At 38.9% G+C, this 23383-nt stretch overlaps 1 protein-coding gene and 1 long non-coding RNA gene across 2 annotated transcripts in view; one reads left to right on the forward strand and one right to left on the reverse strand.

The window, feature by feature from the left end:
• Window positions 1-5137, forward strand: part of LOC118163999 — a 10812-nt gene extending 5675 nt beyond the window's left edge. Inside the window, exon 3 of the long non-coding RNA XR_004749288.1 lies at window positions 4997-5137. This is a non-coding gene — a long non-coding RNA (uncharacterized LOC118163999). The remainder of the gene's footprint in view (window positions 1-4996) is intronic.
• Window positions 5138-5468: 331 nt separating this feature from the next.
• PNPT1 (polyribonucleotide nucleotidyltransferase 1) lies at window positions 5469-22604 on the reverse strand. Its single transcript, XM_035321226.1, has 29 exons — window positions 22381-22604; window positions 21970-22030; window positions 21569-21643; window positions 20888-20993; window positions 19829-19878; window positions 19283-19346; window positions 19155-19202; window positions 18448-18561; window positions 18006-18192; window positions 17472-17523; window positions 17122-17179; window positions 16875-16971; window positions 16675-16777; window positions 16152-16222; window positions 15591-15627; window positions 14761-14827; window positions 14581-14670; window positions 13740-13793; window positions 13525-13631; window positions 12783-12854; window positions 12608-12671; window positions 11220-11303; window positions 10728-10811; window positions 8742-8848; window positions 8604-8659; window positions 7962-8040; window positions 7461-7508; window positions 6914-7073; window positions 5469-6156 (listed from the first exon to the last, which is right to left on the reverse strand). The coding sequence occupies exons 1-28, from the start codon at window positions 22602-22604 to the stop codon at window positions 6918-6920; spliced, it is 2415 nt and encodes an 804-aa protein (XP_035177117.1). The 3' UTR covers window positions 5469-6156; window positions 6914-6917.
• Window positions 22605-23383: the final 779 nt, after the last annotated feature.

Below are 23383 nucleotides of genomic sequence, written 5' to 3' on the forward strand. Positions count from 1 at the left end.
GCCCGCCGGCGAGAGGGCGACGCCGCGCCCCGGCTCGGGCCCCGCTGGCGCCGCTCCGGCAGCTACCGCCGCGCCGCCGCCATCTTGTCGGGCGCCTCCCGCCGCCTTTCTCTTCCTCCCCGCCCGGCCACGGGCTCCCCTCGCAGGGGCTACGGCGGCCGGCAGGAGCCGCGGGGCCGCCGCGGGACGGCGGCAGGGGGCGGGCGGGCGGCGGGGCGGGGCCGGCGCTGTGAGGGGAGCGGGGCCGCGGCCGCTCTGAGGGCTGGGCTCGGCTCCGCGGGGCTTCCCCCCGTCCACGGAGCAGATACCGCAGCCTCTGGTTATGCGTACTACGGGTGTTTCTTTTTTAGAGCCTGCCCTAGAAGCTGGTACCAGCGCTAAGCACCCCCTTCGCACACAACGTACAGAGCTGCCCCCCCCAGCCCAGCAGAGCTCGGCACCCCCAGGTTAAGAGTTAGGGCTTCTTCGTGCCTGCCCTCAGCCCTCGTGGGGCACAGTCCTGTACCAGTGTACCACAGCATACCAGTTAAGACAAACCCCTCACCCTTGTAAAACCTGTAAAGCTTCATATTAAAGCCAGCTACCCCTTTCCTCTGTCCAAAATAAATAAATAAATAATGAAATAATGAAATTTAAAGCTTACTTCTGGCTGTGGTGGATAGAAAGGAAGAGCACAGAGCACCTGCTGCTCTGCTAGAGGACAGAAGGCTGTACGTGAGGCCCCAGGAGCTCCAGCACTTACACGGGGAAAATGGAGCACGCAGCAAAGCCAGCCGTGTGAAGTGACGGGGACCTCGGGGAGAAGTTCAGAAGCGTCCCACAGCATCTTCCATGCTCTGAAGGGAAGGGAGAGGGCAGAGCAAGTGCTCCCCAGGACAGGGTGTGTCTCATTCCCAGACAAAGCAAGGCTCTTTTTGCTCTTGCCTAATTGCAAAAGCTGTCACACCAGTATAGCTCTTACTGAAAAGACTGGCAGTTCTCTGGTTTAAGTTCAATCTTGTTCCAAATAATGAGAAAAAACAGCTTACTGAAGAATATGCCACCATATGTAGGCATGTACTACAGTTCCGTATGTTAGAAAAACCTTCACTGGGCAGACAAGACAATATCGAGAACATTTACATCTATGCATCAGTTAAGTCTTGGGTTTTGCTCTGAGGTTGTTTGTAACAACAGGCCTCAAAGATTTACCACCATTCAGCACCCAATATATGGCAGCCTCCGATCCTTTCTCAGTGTAGCTTTCAATCAGCGGAACAGCCAAGAAGATCAGCACTCCCTCGCAGGTGGAATAATGCATCTGAGCACTGGCTCGCCTGCTTATTTACTCTGTGAGAAGAACCTTTACCAGGGTTCTGGGGAACTAGGGTTCCCAGTCAAACCTGTATTTTTGTCTTTAACAGGGGCCACTGAAGACACAATCATTATCTTTTGCAAAAGATAACAAGATACACCTCTGAGAACAATCACATACGCTTATCTCGAACATACTTTCCGTGTGCATCATATAATTATAGATAGCTAAGTAACTGTACAAAAAAAGGCCATGTTATCTTTGTAGTTTAACCAGCTATGGTGTAAGGATCACAACAAGCAGATAGGGTTCCAGCTACATTCTCAGTGATCTTTTCTGTATTATATGGCTTGATCCTCTCAAGGTATTACACAAGGACTGTTCCTGCACCAGTGAAAGTCCAGTAAGAAAAGAAGCACGTTAAAAAAGAAGCACGTTAAAAGAAAAAAACAACCAACCAACCAACCACTGCATACTGCCGCTCTTAAACTCCTGCCTTCTTCCACAAGACCTCCATGCACACTCTTTAGTTCTTCAAACAAGTGTGTAAATGTGTGACCTCTCCTAAAGTTTAAATATGACACTCAGATACACACAATAGCTAGAAACCACGCTAGAATATTCTGGAGCAAATTCTCATCTATCAGGGTGGACAACTACAAAAGGAATAGGAAATATGCGAGCCAGAATCAGCACACACACAAAAATATTTCTCCGCTTAAGCTGCAAAATAAATCTGTGACTGCCCCAGGGATGAAAACTGCCTCTGTGGAAAACCTCCAGAACAGATGCAGACATCATATTCCCTTGGTCACCGGGCTCCTTTTGGCAGAGAACAGGACTCTGCCGCCTGGGCATGGTTTGACTGGGGTGTACAAACTGCAACATGACCTTATCTATTCCACTAAAAATCAAGTCAATTCTGGGAAGCTTTGCTTTTAGAAATTGTGCAAGCTTTGTCCCAGCAGTTCTTATGAATCTGATTTAAAACCAGAGTAAATACAAAACCAGGAAAGCAATACGTGGAAAGTTCTACATCATGGGACCCAGAAACGGCAATACAGCACTTTTTAATTGAGTTGTACCTGTCAGTAGCTCACCTACTCGTTATCACAGAGCAATAAGCTGTAGCTGTTGAAGTTCTCCATTCTCTACCAAAACAATAAATTTTGTTAGGGTAGGCTGCATACAGAGCAAGTCATCAGTTTTGACAACATGGAGTGGCTCTAACTTCATTTACTCATTCCTTCTTCATCTAAAAGTTCTTGAAGTTAGACTGCATCATTCCCTCTGGCACATACACCTAGAAGTATCATTAGGCCAGTGCTTGCACTTTTATTGTACATGTAGTATTTATTGAAAGTGTTTAAAAACACCTCAGCTCCTAAAGCCTGTGCCTATGTGAAAGTTTCAGCTTTGCCAAACACAGTTCTAGCCCTCAACTGCTACAAAGATACAGCACCAGCTTTGGTGTGATAGCAAGTTTCCAAAAATTATTTTTCTCCAAACAGGATGGAAAACAAGAAATTTTGTTTACATGCAACAATAACAAAAAAAGTGATTTTAAAGAGACACTCATACCGTACTTAGTGTCTGTAAACATCACCTCCAGTTCTCTACAATGTTCAAGCACTGTTCTAACTGCAAGCTCTTTGGAACAGACCAGTTTTGCTTGTCTGATGGTAGTGCAATGATTCTCCAGATTTCAATATCTTAACACAACAATGCTAAGACATCTCACTTCTCTGAAAGTTCTCACCAGTTGCACAACACACCTCTGAGGAAAAGCAGCATAGGCTCTGCAGACAAACCAATTTAAACAGCATACTTTCACTGAAGTTGCATTTTAAGTCATTCTCTCTGCACTGAAATGTAAGAAAAAAAATTAAGTATTCACATGGATTTAAACTTTTTTTTTTTCACTTGCTAAAACATTATTGATTTGGACACTAGCTGGCAATATAAAAATAGACTAGCTAAAGTTATTATTACCTTCAGGTGGAACAACAGATGTGGAACCAATTTTTCAGAGTTCTCACACAGAGGTTGGACTGATCACTTGCTAGATGCAAGTATTTCCTCACTTCTTTCCTAAGTATTTTGGATTCTGAGATTTAATGCCAGAAAAATAAACATCCACAACTTGAACTCTATCTTCTCATACTAGAAGTGCTTTGAAGTGTATATATATACAACTTCCTTTACAATACTATTAAGTTATAATGGTGAACTACAGAAATTCATTAACATTTATTAATAAAATTTCACTTATATTCTGTTACCAAGGTAGGCTTCTGAAGCCTACCATTTGTTTGGAAGAATGTAGTTGTTTATTTTATTGCTAACAGGTAATAATGGGTAACAATTATTTTGAACCTTAAGGATGACAACGTCAACCTTTGAGTAAAACATTGAGATTCTGATTTACCATCATAATCCATGCAAAAAGGCTCAAGTTAAAAAACAAACAAACAAACCAAAAACAAAAAAAAAAAAACAAGAAGACCGTACCAGCCTAGTGCCTGCCTTAAAAGAAGGCTACAGTGGTAGCTTTCATTTAGCACAGGAAGAGATACCTCAAATACAACAAGCCTTCCTCTCAGAGTTCAGTCAGGAAGTTCTGGATAATCTTCGTTAAACTGCACCAAGAAATGAAGCTGTAAAATACCAGGCTGCTGCCTGGAATCCTTGTTATGCAATGCTGCTTCACCAAAGTAAGTTCACAGCAGGCAGTATAATGCTGCAACTGCCCAACTTCACTGTCCATAGCAATTCTCAATGGCTCCATTTAAAATGATGGGTCATTACAGATGCTAATCATCTATGGCAGTAGAGACAAAAATCACTATTTCAAACATGAAGAAATTGCTACAGCAGCAGGGCTGAGTTCTCTCTCAAGCACTAGGAACCCACCTGTTCTCCAATTAATGCTGATAAGCTGAGGGAAGAGTCAAGCATCTCTCACCATGGCCCAACCTGCTGTTACTGACAGCTCCCAGACAAACCCTGGGTGCCTGACCCCAGCCTGCTGTCCCTCCAGAAAGGTTCTCACTTGCTCGCGCTTACTCAATTCTTGGTTCCAGCTGAGCTTCTCTCCTCAGAGGTGAGCAGCTGGTTTGTGCTCCTCCCATACAGTTCCCAAACACTTTCTTCCACCCCTTCCCATAGGGCCTAGAACTTGTTACAAGTGCAGACAGTCAGGTTGACTGTACAGGTTCCACCACAGGAACACAAGTATTGTCCCCCACTGAGCAAAAATTCTCCAGCACCCCCAACAGCTTAGTTACCAAGATCACCACCTATCACACAGACTAACAAATCATCAATATTGCCGTTACTATTAGTGAGAAATTACAACTTGTATCAAACATTTAGATTCTTTGGTCTCTTAATTTTCAGATTCAAATGCAATGCAAGCATCTTATTGGTAATGTGCTAGCTAAAAACCTCCTAGCATTAGTATTTTAGTAACTAGAACACCCTTCTGTTTACTACAAAGAGCTTTACAGAAAGTTGTCTATACTAAAAATAAGCTAAACCTTGGAAAACCAATTAAGTCAATTTCTGAAAACAGTTATGAGAAATGAAAATATTCCTGAGCTTCTGTTCAGGAATTTTAACGTTTGTCACTATTTCATTAACACTATCCAGGATGATAGGAAACAACCAGGATACCTGCCATTTAAGTGAACTCACAGGAAGCAAGGACATTAGAATTCTTACTAAGAAATACAAGAATATAGTTCTCACAGAAGAACAAAGATTGTTAAGGAAAATTTTTCCATTTTACATAATAAAAGACAGACAACAACAAAGAAGGGGGCCTTTTTTTTTTTTTTTAATATTTTAGGTCAGAATAAAAAAAGCAAAATTATTTTTACTATACATTCACATTTCTCTTCTCCCCAGTGTTTTGTTTTTTTCTTTCAGGAGGTCCAGAGCCGACTTGTCATTAGGAACTTGATTTTCCTGTTAGGAGTATCTACAAATTTGGGTACATCAGAAGGGATACCGCTCCAATTTTTAAGGTCTGTACATCACAGTAGAAAAAAATAAGGAGTTGTATGTTTCGAAGTTTAAGATATCAGTGAGTCTGCTAATAGAACATAATCATATAGAGGAATTCTGAGACTGAATGACAAGGTTTTGGGGGAAAGAAACGTCACATAATTTGTTTATTGTAAAACAACTATTTTAATATTTTTATTATGTATCTTACAACTCAGTATTAATGAACTCAGATAAGTGATGTTGTTTCAGGTAGGTTCTTCATTTTTGTCCCCCTTCTGCTCAGATACCTTAGCAAGTCTGAACCCTATGGCAGTTATTAGGTATTTACCTGAAAGAGTGCCCATCATGATACAGGTGATAATTTGTAAAGTTTCCACATTTTGCTCAGCATTTCAATCTTAGACACTGAAAAGCCAGTGAAACTTGGACTGGCCAAGTATGCCTCTCAACCACTGTCATACCTCATCAACCAAATACACCGGAGAATTCCTTCTCCCAGGAAGTACTTTTAAGTACTTGCCTTCCATCTTTGCATTTTTATCCTGAGATGGTAGCAGGAAGAATCTTAAGCACTGAAATGACTTAAAGTAGTCTGCTCTTCAGTCTGTGCAATTCCACATTCTTAGATTCTCACCCATGCTACACAGTGTAAGAACATTGGTTGTTCCTGTTTTTTTTGAACAATGTTTTTATCAGTTTGAATACTTTTAAAGTTCTACATCACCTTTAAGCATGAATACCATCTATTTTAAAAATATGATTCACTACCATCCACATGCAGATTCTTGTGAAGACATCTGCAGGTTCAAGAAAAGGTGGATCATGTTTCCATGAACTACCAGGCCTTTTTTTCCTGAAAAAGAAAGAAAGTGCTCTGTAACCAACTAATATCAAGACATCAAATTCAGAAACACTTTTTGAAAGACTGTAATTTTCTTCACTGAATTTTAATTTCTTCTAGCATTGTGAATCATTTGTAGAAGATTGCCACAGATTGCCTTAAGTTATCATGGGTGCATTTGCAACTCTATTTGCCAATCTCATTGCACAATTACTCAATCTTATGATCAGATACCTTCCAGCTCTAGCAGCTTCCTAAGGAAAACAGAACACACACATTTGGGAAAAGTTGAGACAAATCTATCAATCATCAAATGCATGCTTGGAAACTAGTTCTAGAGAAGAGCTTTTGGCACTCCAGTAAGTGAGTTTCAGTTTCAAGAAAACTGAAAAACAAAACAAACAACAACCTCACCTTCCCCTACCCTGCCCTTCCCCCTACCCCAGTATAAAAAATGGTGGCAGGGTAGAGAAGATAAAATACTTCCAGGTATTCTAGATTAATAAGTATGTTGGTTTTGGAGAAAGTACACTCTAAGGTGACTGAAACTGTCAAGGAATTTGTATTCTTTTTACAGCATCAAGCTCTTTAGAACTAAACGATATGGAAGGCAAGGTGCTACCTTATGATGAATTGTAACAATTGGCAAGCAGTATTCACACACCATTGAACATCAGCTACACAGTCCAAGAAACAGACTGGTAGTCCTATACAACAGTTGTAAAGGAGGCACAGTACTGAGTTGTCACATGTTTTCTGTGGCCTTACCAGTCATTGAGATGAAGTAGATGACTGTGGAACAGTACCTCCCATCACAATGCTGTTTTTGTCTGTGAGGGTTTTAAGCACAGTTGTGGCTGGTGACTGCAGAATTTTACGTGAAAGCCTCATTCTACCATCAGTTGGATCACGTCCGAAGTATTTAACCTGTTAAGAAAACTTACCACTTTAAGACCACCACACCGCTTTCAGATCTGATAATGTTAAATCACCATATGAGACTGATCAACTTAAAGATAGAATTAGCTTTAAAAAAAGAGAGAGAGGAAAATGCTTAAAAACAACATGCAAAACCACATACAATAGACACTGTTTGGTCTGTACCGCTTAGTCGGGTCAACATGGTACCTTAGATAGCAAGGGTATGACACTAAAAACTCTGATTGGAGGTGATCAGGCATTTAAGCAGCACAGAATAGCAATCTGATATAGCAAAGTATTTCCTTCCGAAACACAAAACAAACAAACAAAAAAATCAAATACTAAAATACAAACAGCATTTTGTTATCATTTTAAAGTACAAACAAAATTTACCTGAATTTCTTGGCCAACTTCTAAACCCAGGGCACTAGGATGTTTAATCTAGAACACAGGATTTTTCAGAGAAACTTGGTTTTAAGGAGGGAAAAAAACAAACAAAAAAACCATACAGTTGTTTTCACGCTACATTTCAAGCAACCGCGCATGGACCAAATTGACTCAATGAACTAGTCAACTAATGAACTACAGACTTCTACATGACATAGAAAGGGTATTAGACCTAAAGATGTGATGTCCATAAAAGTATCAACAACAGGACGATAGCAAGCATACAGCGAGACTTCTTGCAGCTCTTAACACAGGGCAAGCAAAGGTTAAACAGGAAAATGCTGCTAGTCTAAGACTGCTTTTTGTGTTACAAAAATAGACTCTAGACTCCAGCATGTGTGTTATAGCTGATGGAGACTAGGTTAGGTAAGAATTCATTTAAAGCAAAAAAAAAAAAAAAAAAGTGTTTTAGAATCTCTAGTTTGCACTTGTTTAAGGATGCATTACCTTTCTTTGATCAAGCTGTGAATTATGAAGTAACACTGGTGTCATGTTTGGATACAATTTTATCATCACTCCAGAATCTCTGGAAAACAGCACAAGTCATTTCAAAAATACACTGATAAAAGTCTGAATATAACTTATTTTACAAATTTACTCCAAAAACAAGCATTAGAAAACTTTTCATAGACAAGATATTACTCATCTTTTTTTTTTTTTTTTTTTTTTTTTAAAAAAATTCTCCTCTCAACCATGGCTATGCATTTCTCCTTAATCTAAACTGGATGGAAACTACACTGTCCTAACTATTTTAAATACAAAGTACATCCAAGAAGTGCTTGCCATTTCAATCCAAGATTTGTCCTTTCAAAAAAGCAAAAGCAAATTCCAATAATCTCTCTTAGATACAGAGATGAAAAAAGACCTTCAAGTTTGTAATTTTAGGAGACATTCTAATAAATAATAGCAAAAAGAAACCGCCTTATTAAGAGAATGTTTCAATAGAGCAAAATACTAGGAATAAGGCAGCTGCCAACACCACCAGTAAAAGTTTCACATGCCTTAAAAAACAATTTTATAATCCTATCTATGTATCAGATATGTATCTTTGTAAATAAATTAAATTCAACTTCAGAGCACTTTTCATACCTAATTTCAGTAATTGTGGCTGTATAAACCGCACCAAATTCCAAATTAACTTCCTGCTGTAGGGAAAAGAGAAAAAAAACAGTAAGACACATACAAACTGCAAACTGAAAAAGCTAACAACAAAAAGTCTGTCCTTACATCATCTTTGCAGATTTCACGGATAAACTCTCTTGCTTCATGCATAGCACTAGGTGTGGGAGCAAACACAGAATACGTCTCTTCATCCAGCTGACTTAAAGTTACACCTTAGAAATAGAAATTATTAATGAAAGAATACTTGGTGAACATTCTTATTTTTTCAGCAAGCAGAATATTCACATTTAGTAAAGAATTGCATATAGCAAGGTGGTTATGCATAGTCTGACAAAGATCAAGTCCTCATCACTTCAAATATTCTTCAGATTAGGCACTGGACAGCCCTACATACAACTGTGTAGAAGCCATGTCACAGGTATGCATGCCAAAACCTGGACGAACTTGTGTTCCACATGGAACCATCTACATTTGCACAACTGTTACTTACTATAACCCTGCCATAAGTGGAAAAAATATTGAGAGCTTAAATTAATCTTAGCTTTTTTATTAATGTTTATGAATTTCATTATTAAACTGTAACTTTCATTAATAGCTGATGGAAATTAGTTTTTCAGAGCTAGAACACAGTAAGGTTGCACAGTAAAATTCTTCCCACCTCTCAACTAGTTTTCCATCCAAGAGGCCACACATGCTTCCAGTCAAAGTAGCAATCTCTTTTCTCCAACCCAGACCCCTGACAAGCACTCCCCAAGCCAGATAGATTATTAAAAGAGTTTCAAGTCCAAAGCAACTGAAGCAGAACATCTACTTGATACTCTACAAACATCAAACATTTTAAAAGTGTAGTTCTCTAGAACTAGGGAATGTGTGAGATTTTAGTATATTAACCTATGAAAGAAAGAACCTGTACTTACAGATAAGTGCTCAGAAAAATCTGATATCTTTAATGGTACCACAGCAGAAACACCTCTATCATGGCTGAACATTGGCTGCTTATTAGCTTCATCATGTTGGTGAGGTAAAGTTTGGATTAAGTCTAGTTTCACTGGTTTGAATGTAACAAAGTGCAGCCTCTCAAATACCTAAAGTTCTTAACACTTTAAAAATTCTGCTCACTAACTTCTGAGGCAACTGAAGCTCTTGATCTAATTTTGACCTCCATTAGTCCAACCTCTACCAATGCATCAGCTGCCCTATTTGGGAAACGGTAGTACAGAAGATGTTAACTTTGAATTTGGCACTTAAGGTCAAGCAGAACAAGTTTTTTTTTCCAAGAAAGGGAATGAGGTCAGTAAATTTCTCCCACATTACTTGTTACTAGTTTAAGCCCCAGTACACGTCACTCCTGCAACATGATGGTGAGCTCTTATTTCTAAGATTTCCCAGCATGTTAACAGCATATACCAACTCCTCACAGAGTCCTAAGAAAACAGGGCAAGAGCACCATAGAAAAGAGCTCAGTACCTCTTCCTAATCAAAAAGCTTTAGTCTACAGGCAGAAAGGCTACATATATTTGATCTATACTGCAACATGTTTATAACATATCAGACTCGCTTGCCTTCACCACTCATTCATGTGCGCGCTATACTTATGGAAATTCGTGCTGCAAGAAAACCTACAAGCACTTCTGCAAAGCATCTACACAACAGAATAGCAAAAATGAGCTTTATCTATTTAAAACATTGGAATCTCTTATTTATTGAGCCTTTACTGTACGTTGATCTGTACCGTGTATTGGAATGGCTAAACATATTAGTCTAAACACTGTTAGACAGGCTGCAGCATAAAGCACCTTCTTCACTTATTTCTTCCTATATAGCTTGCTAGGACATTCCTACCAAAGCACAAATGCCCTCACGTGTTAAACAGAGGCGTGCTACAGAACAATTTATAAAGTTTAAACTTTCCTTTGTCTAGGTTCTGAAAGGACATGAAAGGTAGCATTAACACTTAACAGTAGCTGTGCTAGTAATTTATGTGCTACCAAGTTCCACTAATTAAAACCCCATACAAGTGATTGTTGTACAGTGAAGAGAAGCTATTAACACATGAGGATAAATGATCACAGGAAAACAAAGATGTCTTACCCGTCTGTGCTTGAAGTTTTTTCAAATTATAGGCCCCAGGACCAAGGAACCTTAACCTTTTTGATAATGGCACATGGATAGTTTCTGAAAGAATACATGAATATACTTTGAAATGCTAAGTATGATGATCCTGAATACCATCACAAAAGTATTTTTTTTGTATTATATACTGAACACTGATGAAATTATGTTTAGGTATTGGAATTAATGAAAACTTAGAACATAAGTAATTTGAGTGTAAATTACCTTAAGCCATTCCAATGCAGGCATCTATATCTATTCTTATTTTGTGAGTTCCACAAAACTTCAGCTTATTCTGCTTTCTAATGTGCAATGAAGTAGTACAGTACCGCCCCTCAGGGCAATAAAAAACCATCACAGAAGACAGAAAAATATGATACGTTCATTAAAAAAAAACTGTTTTAAACAGTAACCTATTGTTAAAAACTATAAAAAGGCATCAATTCATATCAATATGCAACTAATAATTACCTACAACTGGTCCATTTTCTTTTCTGTTAGGTCTGGGCTTTGCCAGTGTTTGGTTCATAATTTGCAAAATCTCCCTCTTTGCAGCTGTAGCGGTTAGGGAAAAGGAAGAAGAGGAAAAAGTTTTGCATAAGACTAATATAAATTTATGTTGTTTTTGTTATAAAGTAGAAAACATCCATTCATGAAATCTACCTCTTGCCTAACTTAACAATATATTGTGGTAATATGACACGTTTTAGGTAGTCTACTTGTGTTGGAGTACGACCTTCTGCTCTGTGTACTAGTCCTACACCATCAGCACATGTATTGACTTTCTGCAGACCAAAACATTAACAACGAAGCACAGAACTGTATGCTATTATTTAAATAAATTAGAGATGATGAGAGCAACAGGGTGTAGCTTTGATTAGCTAAGTTATGATATACTGGCCTGAAACTTTAACTGATCTTCTTGAAGTGATACACCTTTGAACAGGAATTACTAGTTCTTCTATTTTAATAAATGTTTTCTTGTTAAAGTGTTGCCACTACAGTTGAGTGGAAATTTCTTACAACTTGAGAAATCCTTATTAATGCTTGTACCTTAATTTTTCATATGACTCAATAATATTTTAGCTGTATACACCAGAATACAAACAGCAGTAAGTTTCAATAGTAGATATATTTGAATTTATGATAAGCAAGAAAAAGTTTGCTGCTGTTTTTGATAGCATTATTCTGTTAGATTTAAAACAAGTATGGAATAGGATGTTTGTTAACTATATTTGGAACAGCAAACACTTAAATACTTAAATAGCAACTAAGTGAATCTTGCCTCTACCAACTTTGGCCTATCAAAAACAATCCAATTTCAGTGCCCAAAGCTGCACTTCAGCCTTTGTTACCTGTATTATTTAAGGAGTATTGAGCTACTACATGTTAACGATGAACTCCCTGAGATGTCAAGGACTTTTACCCTACCTTTTTTTTCCCCCCTCCAGCTTGCTCTAAGACAAGTTTTACCACATTTTTTTTCCAGAAGTTATACATTGATCTAAATTGGTCATCATTAGAATCACACCACTTGCATCAAGTATATATTTTTGTTCTCTTAACAAGAAAGTAAACCTCTAGGAGCAGCACACACTTTCACGTACACTATGTAAAAGGATATGGAACATAACCATGCTGGGAAGGGCAAGCTTTTTTGGAGACTAAATGCTCTCAATAAACACAGAAGTTTGTTCTGTATCAAGTACTAATATTCAAGCATAACATACAACAGAACTTTTTTTTTAATCCCCATGCCTGCCTTAGCCCCCCGCTCCCCCAAAATAAAATATTTAAATGAATAATTTAATACATTTTATAACTTAATATAATAGGTGTAAATCATAATATGGACATACCAGTGCCTTGCTGAATAGCTTCCATCACAATTTTTATTGGTATTCCTGGTAGTTTTAGATCAACCTAATGTGAGAAGAGTTAAGTAGTGAGTTAAGTAGCACCAATATACAGGGAAAGCTTTTTTAGACAGACATTCCTGAAGATTGATAAGATAAATGTTTCATGTTACAATACCTGCAAGGCAGTTATCCCTTTATTAGTACCCGCCATCTTGAAATCCATATCACCATAGTAATCTTCAATTCCCTGTCAGTACAGGCAGAAAGAAAAATTGGAGTAACTATGTCCCAGTACCAATTCTCATTACACCAAAAGTGCATTCTAGGCTTCAGGAAGCCACGAAGTAGACTAGAAGCCACTTGCAGATTTGGTGTCATTTTTCAGTTTTCTATCTTTTTTTTCCCATCCTTACTTCACCATTCCTGATTAACACAGTTCCTTTTTGTTCTTATAAGCTGAGAGCTTTTGTGTTTGTGGACTAGTTTTTGAATAAATCCCCAGTTTACTTGGTATGATCAACAGCTGCCACAGAAAGCAGCAGCATGATCACATGCATTTTTTCTCCCCAGCAACCTTGCCAATTGCTGCTCTCCTTCCAATATACCGTATTTTCCAGTAAACTACTGATTCCAATAATTATGACCCTTTCTTCCACAAGAGACAAAATTTATCTGAAATAGTACACTTATCAGAGCTTAAAAGTAACAACTCAGCAGTTACACAAAATTAACATGACTAGACATTTTATATATATATATATTTTTAAATAATGGAAGCAACTGCAAGACAAAACTACTAATACATCCAGTAGTATATGTTCTAGAAATAAGTGGGTAAAAATAATGTTACAAAAAGGCTGTGGAGGTACTTTACAGAATTAAAGATCAATAGAAACCACTGTACTACCAAAACTCACCAGGATGTCTGTCAGCAAACGATAGTCCTCAAGATCTCCTTTTTCTGGACTGTATTTGGTAACAAGACCCACTGCTACACCTGCTACTGCACTCGATACTGGAACTCCTAATAGTAGTAATTAAATGTACATTTTTTAGTAATAAGCTTTGGTCATTTCCAAATCCTTTAACACACTATCACATGCAGTTTATCCTTAAGTGCCATGTCTTGTACCTGCATCCATTAATGCCAAACTTCCACCACATGCAGAAGCCATTGAAGATGACCCTACAGAGTTAGGATATAGGAGAAAAATAGTATTAAACCCTGGTAAGAAGCATTCGAAACAAGACCTACCGGTGATATTGTTCAATGACAGCTGGAAAATTAATGTTCTGGTAGCCAGAAGATACCATGCAGCAATACACGTATGACAATAAATAATTAGTTTACCAGACAGTTTCTATAGCAAAAGCACTTTAGCAAGAAATTGTTTGAATCTTTTCTGATACTGAGCAAAAAATGATCATCAAGCTGGGGGGGTTTGTCAGCTGCTAATGGGACTCATTCCCTTTCCTCAGTAACTCCTTCTCCTAGACACCAAGTCTCACTACACTGCTAGGAAATTGCAAGTGGCTCTCATGGAACTCCTGGCCACAGAGCAGAATCTGCAGAAAGGTGAAATCAATACCTTCCTCCCAAAATGAGGGGGATAAAGAAAACAGGAATTATCTGTAACTCAGGAAGGTTACCAGCTGAGGTTAAATACTGAAGAATGGGTTTCAGTACATGCTAACATATTCCTCACTCTGGAGCATAAAAACGCCCCCAAAAGGCCACTTTATTCAAGTTTGAACTTATACTTACACCTTGTATTGATACTGTGCTATTATATGAATGGAAAGGTCCATATTTTAAAATAGCATTAAATAAAAAAATAGCCACCAAGATTAAAAAGCTTAAAACTGAAATCTGTTATCTACAAAAACATCTACATGTATTTGTCAAACTTGAGGTTTTTTGTTTAAGAACAAGACTATCTCTTGTTTCTCGAGGAATAAGAAAGCCGTAGTACCATTTGACTCTAAGACTTCAGAAGTAACTCGTATTGTGAAAGGGAAATCCTGAGGAATAATTGGTTTCAGTGCTCGTTCTGCCAGTGCACCTGTTAAAAATACAAATAAAAGCCATAAATAAAAGACAATCAAAATATTAGAGCTTACATCATAAAACAACTTCTGTAGTTTTAACCTACCATGTCCAAGTTCTCTTCTGTTTACACCAGTAACTTTGCCAATCTCATTTGTTGCATAAGGAGGAAACTATAGAGCAAAAAAAGAGAAGCGCACATACAGGAGATTAACTTGTTTCTTTTTCACTTCAAAACAAACACTTTGAAAAAGTCTATTTGAAGTTTTGGTGCATCTCAAGGTAAAAAGAACAAAAAAACAACTAAATATTAAACAACCACACTACTTCTATCCATCACTTAGTTTACGAGTCAGAATTAGTTGACAGCGTTTATTTAGTTCGTGCTTTAATTCCCCATAACAGAAGAGAATAAAGCAGCTGCAAGGTAGCCAAGGAATAGGACAACAAGCTTACTCTAATTAAACTTGTCAAACAACATATCAGAAATCTTGTTTCTGTCATACAGATGACACAAATGTGTCTCATGCCTGTACAAAATACTTTGGGCAAGTTCCAAAGGCTGACTAAGACTGGAGATGTAAAAGCACTTATTAACTGTTAGTGTAGCATGTCAGCTGCACACATTAATTTACTAAAAGTAATTGAGCAGGTTAATCCTGCCTGCGGTAGTAACCTGTCTTTAAGAAACTAACCTGATGTTAAACTTTTAGAAAGGCTGCATAAAACAGCAGCTTGTAAATTATGTCGTGCTTTTTAGGAAAACAGCATTTTTGTTGATAAACTACAGGATAAATTCATATATAAATTGTAATTAGCAAAACCTAGCAAATCTAGAGGTAATTCATATTCTTAGAATTAAACAATTTCAATTCTGAAAGCAAGACCTGAAGCCCTTATACGAGCCATGCAGAAAGCTGTGATAATGAAACTCACCTCATAATGCAGCATGAAGTTTTTATCTTTAACTCCACTGTTAAAAAAACAAGACCATGTCAAAAGGAACAACCAAATGTGTCCTAAATATTATACATAGTAAGATTATATTCAACTCTACCTAGAATTATATTCAACTCTACCTAGAAATTGACCAAGTAAATCCTGCAGATCTGTTGATTCATTAACAGCCCCTCCTCCCCTCCCCCCCTTTTTTTTTTTTTAAGTAAATGAATTAAAAAACATGGTCTACAGTTAACATATGAGGGTTAACTCATGAGTTAACATATGTTGGTTGTATCTTTGTAGAAATTTAAACAGCTTTCCTAGCTGTCTGGAATAGAACAGGCCTTTCTCAATGCTTTATGCAGATTTTGATGCATCAGGTGGCAGACAAACCTCAAGAAAATCAGCGTCTTACTGCACACACTGCAGTACACTCCAACTTCACACATGTCAATGGAATTACTGTCTTCTTATTAACAGCAACTTTCATAAAATGTGTTTAAGTGCTCACCCTCTGTTAGTACCACTGACAGAAAACCATAAAGATACACGTACCTCACAGCTGTTGAAATAAGATCTGATTTTACACTTGATTCTATGGAGTCAAATGTAACTGTACAGAGAACCTAGAATAAGGGATAAACAAACAGCTCTTAGACACTTATGTTTTACAACTTTTCATACTGATAATGAAGAATTAAAAAGTGATTTCAGCAAAAAATATGGCACCATCATCTACCACTTCTGAAAACTTTCTTCTCTCAAACACTCATGATTTATAAAGATTATACAACCTCATAAGTGATCACATTTAAACATCCCGATTTTAATGCCTCCCACCCTGTCAGGAGCCTGTAACAGCTTGTTCACTAAAACTGAATAAGCTCATTTAAAAACCAGGGATCTTAATTGTGCAGACAATACTGTGTGAAATAGCAAGCCTGCTTATCACACAGACTTCCAGCACACGTTATTCTTAGCAGGACAGAATAAGGAACTTTCATGTTTAAACGAAAAGTACAAGCTGTTTGGCTTCTGTTACGTTATATTTAGAACTTAAATCATTTAACAATACTACCTGTGTTTGACCTCTCTGAAATAAGGCTGATCCATGAAGCATTTTAAACATATTCACTTCACATTTAATATCTCTGAGGGAAGTCAAATCTCTTCCATCACATCTAAAGTTAGGAGCAGAAATTACGAAATCAATGAAACTGTAGTCTCAGAGAAAAAATTGACAGAAATAATTATACAGTAAGGATTTCACATACTTACCTTTTATATTCGTTCAGAATAAGATTTCTAAAAATATCCTTAGAGACCACATTGAAAGATTCCATGATTTCATAAGGCTCAGCCTCTGGAAATTTTTCTGAGTATAAAAAAAGAAACTGTAACTGAAATTAGGAAATGAATCTCAGAGAACTTCTAAAATAGCATGGCCAACAAACAGCACACTGTAAATTTAAGTACCACTAGTTTGATATACGCATTTTCAAAATATTAAGAAAGCATAAAATACCTTTCAGCTGCTCTTCTGTTTCAAGCCTTATTTTGTTAATTGCTTCATCTCTAGAAATCTAGAACACAGGATTTGCAACCAGTTAACGCTACAGAGTGGAATAACAGAATAAGTTTGGGTTACTGGGTTTGTTTAAAGGTCTGTAAGACCCAAAGAAAAACAGGACCTCCACACAATTTCAAACAGATCAATTACGTATCACAAAAAATTAGTTCCGGCAGATAAGAATTTACAAGACAATTCATTAGTATTACACATACATTCAGATGAGAAGAGGTTAGCACAAAGAAACTAAGCCTTACTACAATTTCATTATATTAAATGAAATCACATTTGAATTGATTACTTACTTTATCATGGCTAGAATCCGTGAACACTGCATAGATCTTGTTAAAAGCAAGTCTTTTGAAAGAAAAGAAAGAAATTTTGGAAATACAATTACACAAATAGTATCTTTTGAGGACTAAACACTTGGTTTTCGCATGAAAGCACTAGACTGCCATTTACAAACTCTACTAGTCTCAGCTGTCCATCTTGCCTGCTGCTCTCCTATTCCCCATCACCTCCACGACAAAGTTCATGAAAGCCAGCATGACCCTGGCTCCTCATGTCACCGTTCCACAAGAATGGCACATGAGCTTGCAATGCTTTTGCAGTTTTCACACCACTTATTTTGCCCTGTCCTTCTCACTAAGCATAAAAGGAAAGCTGAAAGCAGTGTCCGTAAGTTTCTACGGAAAATGTAGCAAGAAATTCTAAACATTGAAAACATTTCCTTGAACAAGATCCCAAACATTTTAATCACAAATTATTAATTAATCATTAATAAGTATTTCTGAGTCACTTAACAGAAATTAGGTCAAAATTGTTTGTTCTGAACTTACCTCTTTGCACATTCCACAATCTCCTCAGAAGCAACAAATAACTTCTGAACGGTTCTCTTGACAACACCTTGTTCTTTCACTAGCTGTTGGATTCCTTGAATTATGTGCTGGGTATGCTTCACCCCTACTTTGATGGCATGACAGAAATCTTGTTGCAATATATTCTCAGCGGTTGCTTCCAACATAACTACCAATGGAAAGTCAAAAACTAGATTAATTACTATTTTATTTTCAATAGCATTCTACAACTTAACCAAAATATAGGTTACCTTTAAACTGCATAATAATGGAATTTACTCTACCCCAAAGTTATCTAGCAATATTGTTCATTCCTACTATTGCCTAGAAACAGAAGTTTCAAAGATTTGAAAAATATCTGTAAAGAGTCACCTATGATTTTCAAACCGAGCACCCAACAGATATTGATAGTTAACCCACTTACCAACTTGATTTTGTGGGGCTCCAGCAACAACTAAATTTAAAATGCTAGAAGACATTTGTTTTCGGGTTGGATTGATAACAGTTTCTCCATCAACTAGTCCTACCCTTACTGCACCTAGAAAGAAACTCCAGAAAATTATTATTATCGTAAGAACAGTTCTTCTACGGCATCATTTGACTCTGACAATTATACATCTAAAAGCAATAATTAAGCTAAGGATTTGTTTTAAAACATTAGCATGTCAGCTATACATTAACAACAAATCTATAAAGCAAGATTATCTATTCTTCAATTTCTCTTTGGCAGTATCAATGCATAGTGCTTATGTTCTTTATAAAACATTTGCAGTGACACAGTTCCCATAACACATTTGCAATGGCAAAGCTCTTCTTGAGTTCCTGGGGAAAAAGTACTCTTATACACCTACTTTCTCCACAGTGCTTTAAGTTTCTTCAAAGACAAAATTCAAGGAAGCTACTGACGACTGCACTACAATATTTCTGGATTATATATCTTTATATAAGCGTATTTAGTCCAGAAAAAATGCTGCTCTGAAGCACAACAATTCTATGCATCATAAAGTGAATTTCAGTGCACTAAACAAAAGATAGCAGCCTTTAGACTCCAATTCTTGTTAGAAGTAGCGAATTGTTGTCTAATTTACCCATTATATTCAAGACACTCAGAATTTCAAAGTATGTACTTACCTATAGGACCATTCCATGGAATATCAGATAAGGCAAGAGCTGCAGAAGCTAGAATAAAGACATACAAATCTATTAGCAAAAATGAATTATATCGAAATCACACAAGCAATAATTTTGAGTTTTCTTACCTCCATTAATTGCCAGAATGTCAGGATCATTGACACCATCTACTGCTAAAAGATTACAAAGGATCTGGTATAAGATAAAAGACAGTGAATATTTTTGACCTATAAATTTTTATTAACTGTCAATAGAAAACTAAGGACAATAAAACAAAACATTCCACATTTTTGTACAAGCTTAAACTAAAAAGGAAAGCTGGTTCAGGTGCTTAAGCCACAATGCTTATGAAAAAACATGAAAAATATAACATGTAACACCTATTAACCTTTTCTCTGCCCTGTTTTAACAAGAGCACTTTTGTATTTTCTCTTTGTATCTCCGCAACACAATTTGAGAACTAGCATGTAATAAAAATATTTTAAGACATGCAAATGAGAAACCAAGAAGTAGAATTACAGAATTAGACTTTTTCAAACTGTAAAGCTATCCTGGATGCTAACAAAAATTGCTTTTCTACAAGTAGTGCCTATATCATGTATAATTTTCACTGGACATGCCCAAGTCTTCCATTCTAAAGGTAGCTACAGTTAAGGACAGTCAGCATGACCTACCTGTGTATCATAAAAGTAGCCTACTGGAAAGAGTGGTCTGATTGACCTATCTGCAGAAGAAATATTCACAGTGTAAGCATTCAACTTTCAGTAGTCATTACCTAGTTTATCTTCTAATAAGCCCCACAAGAAACTGACAAGATAGTTTAAATGAACAACCCAAACAAATGAGAAGAGAAGAGAAGAGAAAGGGTAGAAAACCCACAAGAAATGTTAGCATGAGATATAATCAGCTCTAAAATTTCACCAACGCTCAGAGAAAAATAAGACGTATATATGGGCGAGTATATCGATTGTCTTGTAACAGAGTAACAAACATTAACAAGTCTTCTATGGTTTAAGATACAAATAGTATCTTAAATAGTAGTTTACCAAAAATGCCTCCAATGAAGAGACATAGAAGACAGGAGTGCTTTTACTGATTTTCTTTGAGGAATGTATGCTACTTCCAAGATGTCTAGATTTACTCCTAACTTTATTTGTCTGAAGTGTGTAGAACTCTGACAACCCAGGCCTTAAAGGATGTTCTCTCTCAACTCTTTTCATGCAGTCTTGAAACGCTGACTTATTTGACATCAGCTTCATGTACACATTGCACCTCAAAAGCTGTTATCTTAATTGTGAAAGTCTTAAGTCATGATAGAGAGGACTTCAAGAGGAATCAAGAGATAGGGAATGAATGTATATGACTCAGTCAGTCTGTCATGTATTTTTGAATTTAACTTGGTTCTTTCTTCTACCTCTCCAGATAGATATGGAACTACAGAGGTGACATCTCATGAAGGTGAGATCTTAGATACACTAAGGTGACATGAAAGTTCTTTTATATATGTGTCTGGGTCTCAAGAATAAGCACACAGCTCCAGCCAGATGACTTAAGTTTTTACAATTAGCCCCGATAAACTTCAAAAAGAAAGTGCAAGGTAGGTTTTCCCTGACATTACTGCAGAAACAATCAACCTCGCAAGCAACAGTTGCAAGTTACCACCTCTTCTCAGAGGCTCATGAGGATATTATGTAATATTTTTAAAATACCATAAATAAAATGATTCAGCCTACCTATTACTCTGCTTGTAAGAATTTCTTTGTCAGTAGTACCAAGTTCTCTTCTTAAATAGTTTGTAGGAATTCTTCCTGCTGCTGCAGCTTTCTGACGATAGTCAACCTTTTAAAAAAACAAAACCAGGATTCCTAAGGACAACAGATCACTTATTACAAAGTGACATTATTGTTCAAGTTGGAGAGGACACCTCAGAAGGTCTATACTCTAACCTCTGGCTCAAAGCAAGGTCTATGCTGAATCAACTGCACCCTGTGTGACGAGCAAAAATTCCAGGTCACTGATACAAATATGGAACAGGCAATGTCCCAGGACAGACCCTCTGAGAAATCCTCTATTATTCAGTCTTAAGGCAGAATAGGAATTATTAATCCTTAACACTTGTAAACCCTTTGAGCATAACACTCCGGCTATTTTTTCCACACAATGGAAATGTGATGTCTGCCACAGCATCCAAGTTTCAGACATCCATGTTCATGAAGCTCTCAGTAGAGAGAACACCCGCTGACCATCCTTCATCCACAGCCACAGTGATGTTATCACAGACTGCTGTTCTGAGGTCCAAGCTCTGTACTCTGCTGCTTGCCTTCCTCTCTCCCCTCAGCATCCTGAGCTGTGCTATTAGCACAGCAAAGGCTGTCACTAATTACCACCAAACAAGTTTTGTCATCAGTACTTACCACTAGTGGCATGAACTGAGATGCAGAAGGCTTGGTTTTACTGACTGCTGTGACCATTACTGCTGTGTCACCTAGCTACATCAAGAGAAAAAAAAAAGATTATTTGCAACCAAAATATTACTTGAAGTCCTACATGTATTCATATATTAACATCCCAGTTCCCAGTACTCTCTGCAGAAAAACAACCACATAATTCTATGCTTTTTGCGAGTTCTTGGAAAAAAAGCCCACCGTTGCCCCAACAGACAGCTGCACTTTCATTAGGGATTAAATTGCTACTTGAGACTTGGCACAACTTTTTTTACAGGCTGGAATGCATCAGTAATGGCTGCTCACACCCAAAAGCTTTGAAGTTCCACAAACTCTAGGCTTTTTTTTTTTTTTTTTTTTTTTTTTTTTACCTGAACAACGGCAGACCCATCAGCAAACCTAGCAAGCTTTCCAGAAGACAGTTCCATCTTCCTGTTGGAAAGAAACAATCTGTTACTGACAGTGAACGTGAAGCAACTTTCCGTTGCCTCCTACGTTCACCTCCAGCACCTATCCTAAAGGACAGCAGCTGCACCTCAGGGTGAATATGAAAACCCTCATTACACGTGGAAGAGGGAACTCCAACCACAAGCAACTCCGATGGGGTTTTGCCCCAAAGCTCCGGATTCCTGCAGCTCGGGGCGAACCCTCCAGCCGCACGGGGTGCCTGTCTGCCCGTCAGTCCCCCACGCGAGGTGCCGCCTGCTCTGTTTGGACGCCGTGGTGCCGATTCCCGCTCCCTCCCTCCCTCCCGGTCCCTCGGTGCCGCTGTGGCCGCTCACCTGCCCCCCACGTCCACCGCCACGGCCCGGCCGGGCCCGGGCTGCGCCGCCACGCCGCGGGCAGGAGCCAGCCGCGGCCCGCAGCCTCCCGGCAGCGCCAGGCGCCGCCATCGCGCCGCGGCCCGGCCGCTAACGGCCCCAACGGCCCCTAGGGGCAGGGCGCCCAGCGCGGCCCGGCGGCAGCTCGTGGCGGCAGCCATCGCGCCGGGACGGGGCGGCCACATCGGCGGTAGCCGCGCCCCCGTTGGCTGGCGGGGGCGGCTGGGGGCGGGCCGCCGCCGAACAAGCTGGGCGCGGGTTGGCTGCCCCCGTCCCCGTTCCGAGGCGTCAGCGCGGCCCGGCGCCCCCTGGCGGAGCTCCGCCGCCTGCGGAGCCCGCGCAGGGACAGGCGGCGCCGGGTGGGCTGACGGCAGGGCCGGCGGGGCCGTGAGGGGGGCGCTGGGCCCGTCAGGGGGCCAGACCTCACAGCCGCGGCACCCAAGGGCGTCCCTGTGATCTTAAAGGCCTAAAAGGAAAATAAACACAAACACACACGAAACCACCACATTTTGAATTGTTTTCCCCTGAAAACCGTGTTCCATATGAACTTGTTAGGCACAAAGCTCAAAAACCGCAGTAACACCTCACGATTCTAGGGCTGCAGGGCCTGCGAGCAGGAGGAGCCGTGCTGGTGGCCAGCAAGGCCCCGCCGCTGCCCTGCTCCTCAGCACGGCGTCCACCAGGCCTGCCACAACGCAAACCGCCGCGTTCCCTCCAAAATCTGGGCCATCAGGAGCCCAGGGCTTAAACCTGGGGGAGATTTCATTAAAAAATGTAAGGCAGCTTATTACCAGATTGGTTCCAGCACTGCTTCAATATTGCTCGCTCATCAGTTCCTTCGTAGGATTTTCATGCCATTTTGTCAGCATTTGTAAAAACCACATTCATGGGCTTTGGGAACAGCCCAAGTAATAGTTTTTCATCTGCGCCAACAAGGTTCTTATCTTTGTGGCAAGACAGAGCA

Source organism: Oxyura jamaicensis, chromosome 3 (genome assembly GCF_011077185.1).
Source record: "Oxyura jamaicensis isolate SHBP4307 breed ruddy duck chromosome 3, BPBGC_Ojam_1.0, whole genome shotgun sequence".
Taxonomy (NCBI): domain Eukaryota; kingdom Metazoa; phylum Chordata; class Aves; order Anseriformes; family Anatidae; genus Oxyura; species Oxyura jamaicensis.

Coding starts and splice junctions, on each gene's coding strand:
- PNPT1 (XM_035321226.1), bottom strand. CDS start 22,604: ATGTGGCCGCCCCGTCCCGGCGCGATGGCTGCCGCCACGAGCTGCCGC. Junction 14,828..15,590: donor ACTTCATGCTGCATTATGAG/GTGAGTTTCATT, acceptor TTTGCTCTATAG/TTTCCTCCTTATGCAACAAA. Junction 8,849..10,727: donor AAAACTTCAAGCACAGACGG/GTAAGACATCTT, acceptor TCTATTTCTAAG/GTGTAACTTTAAGTCAGCTG.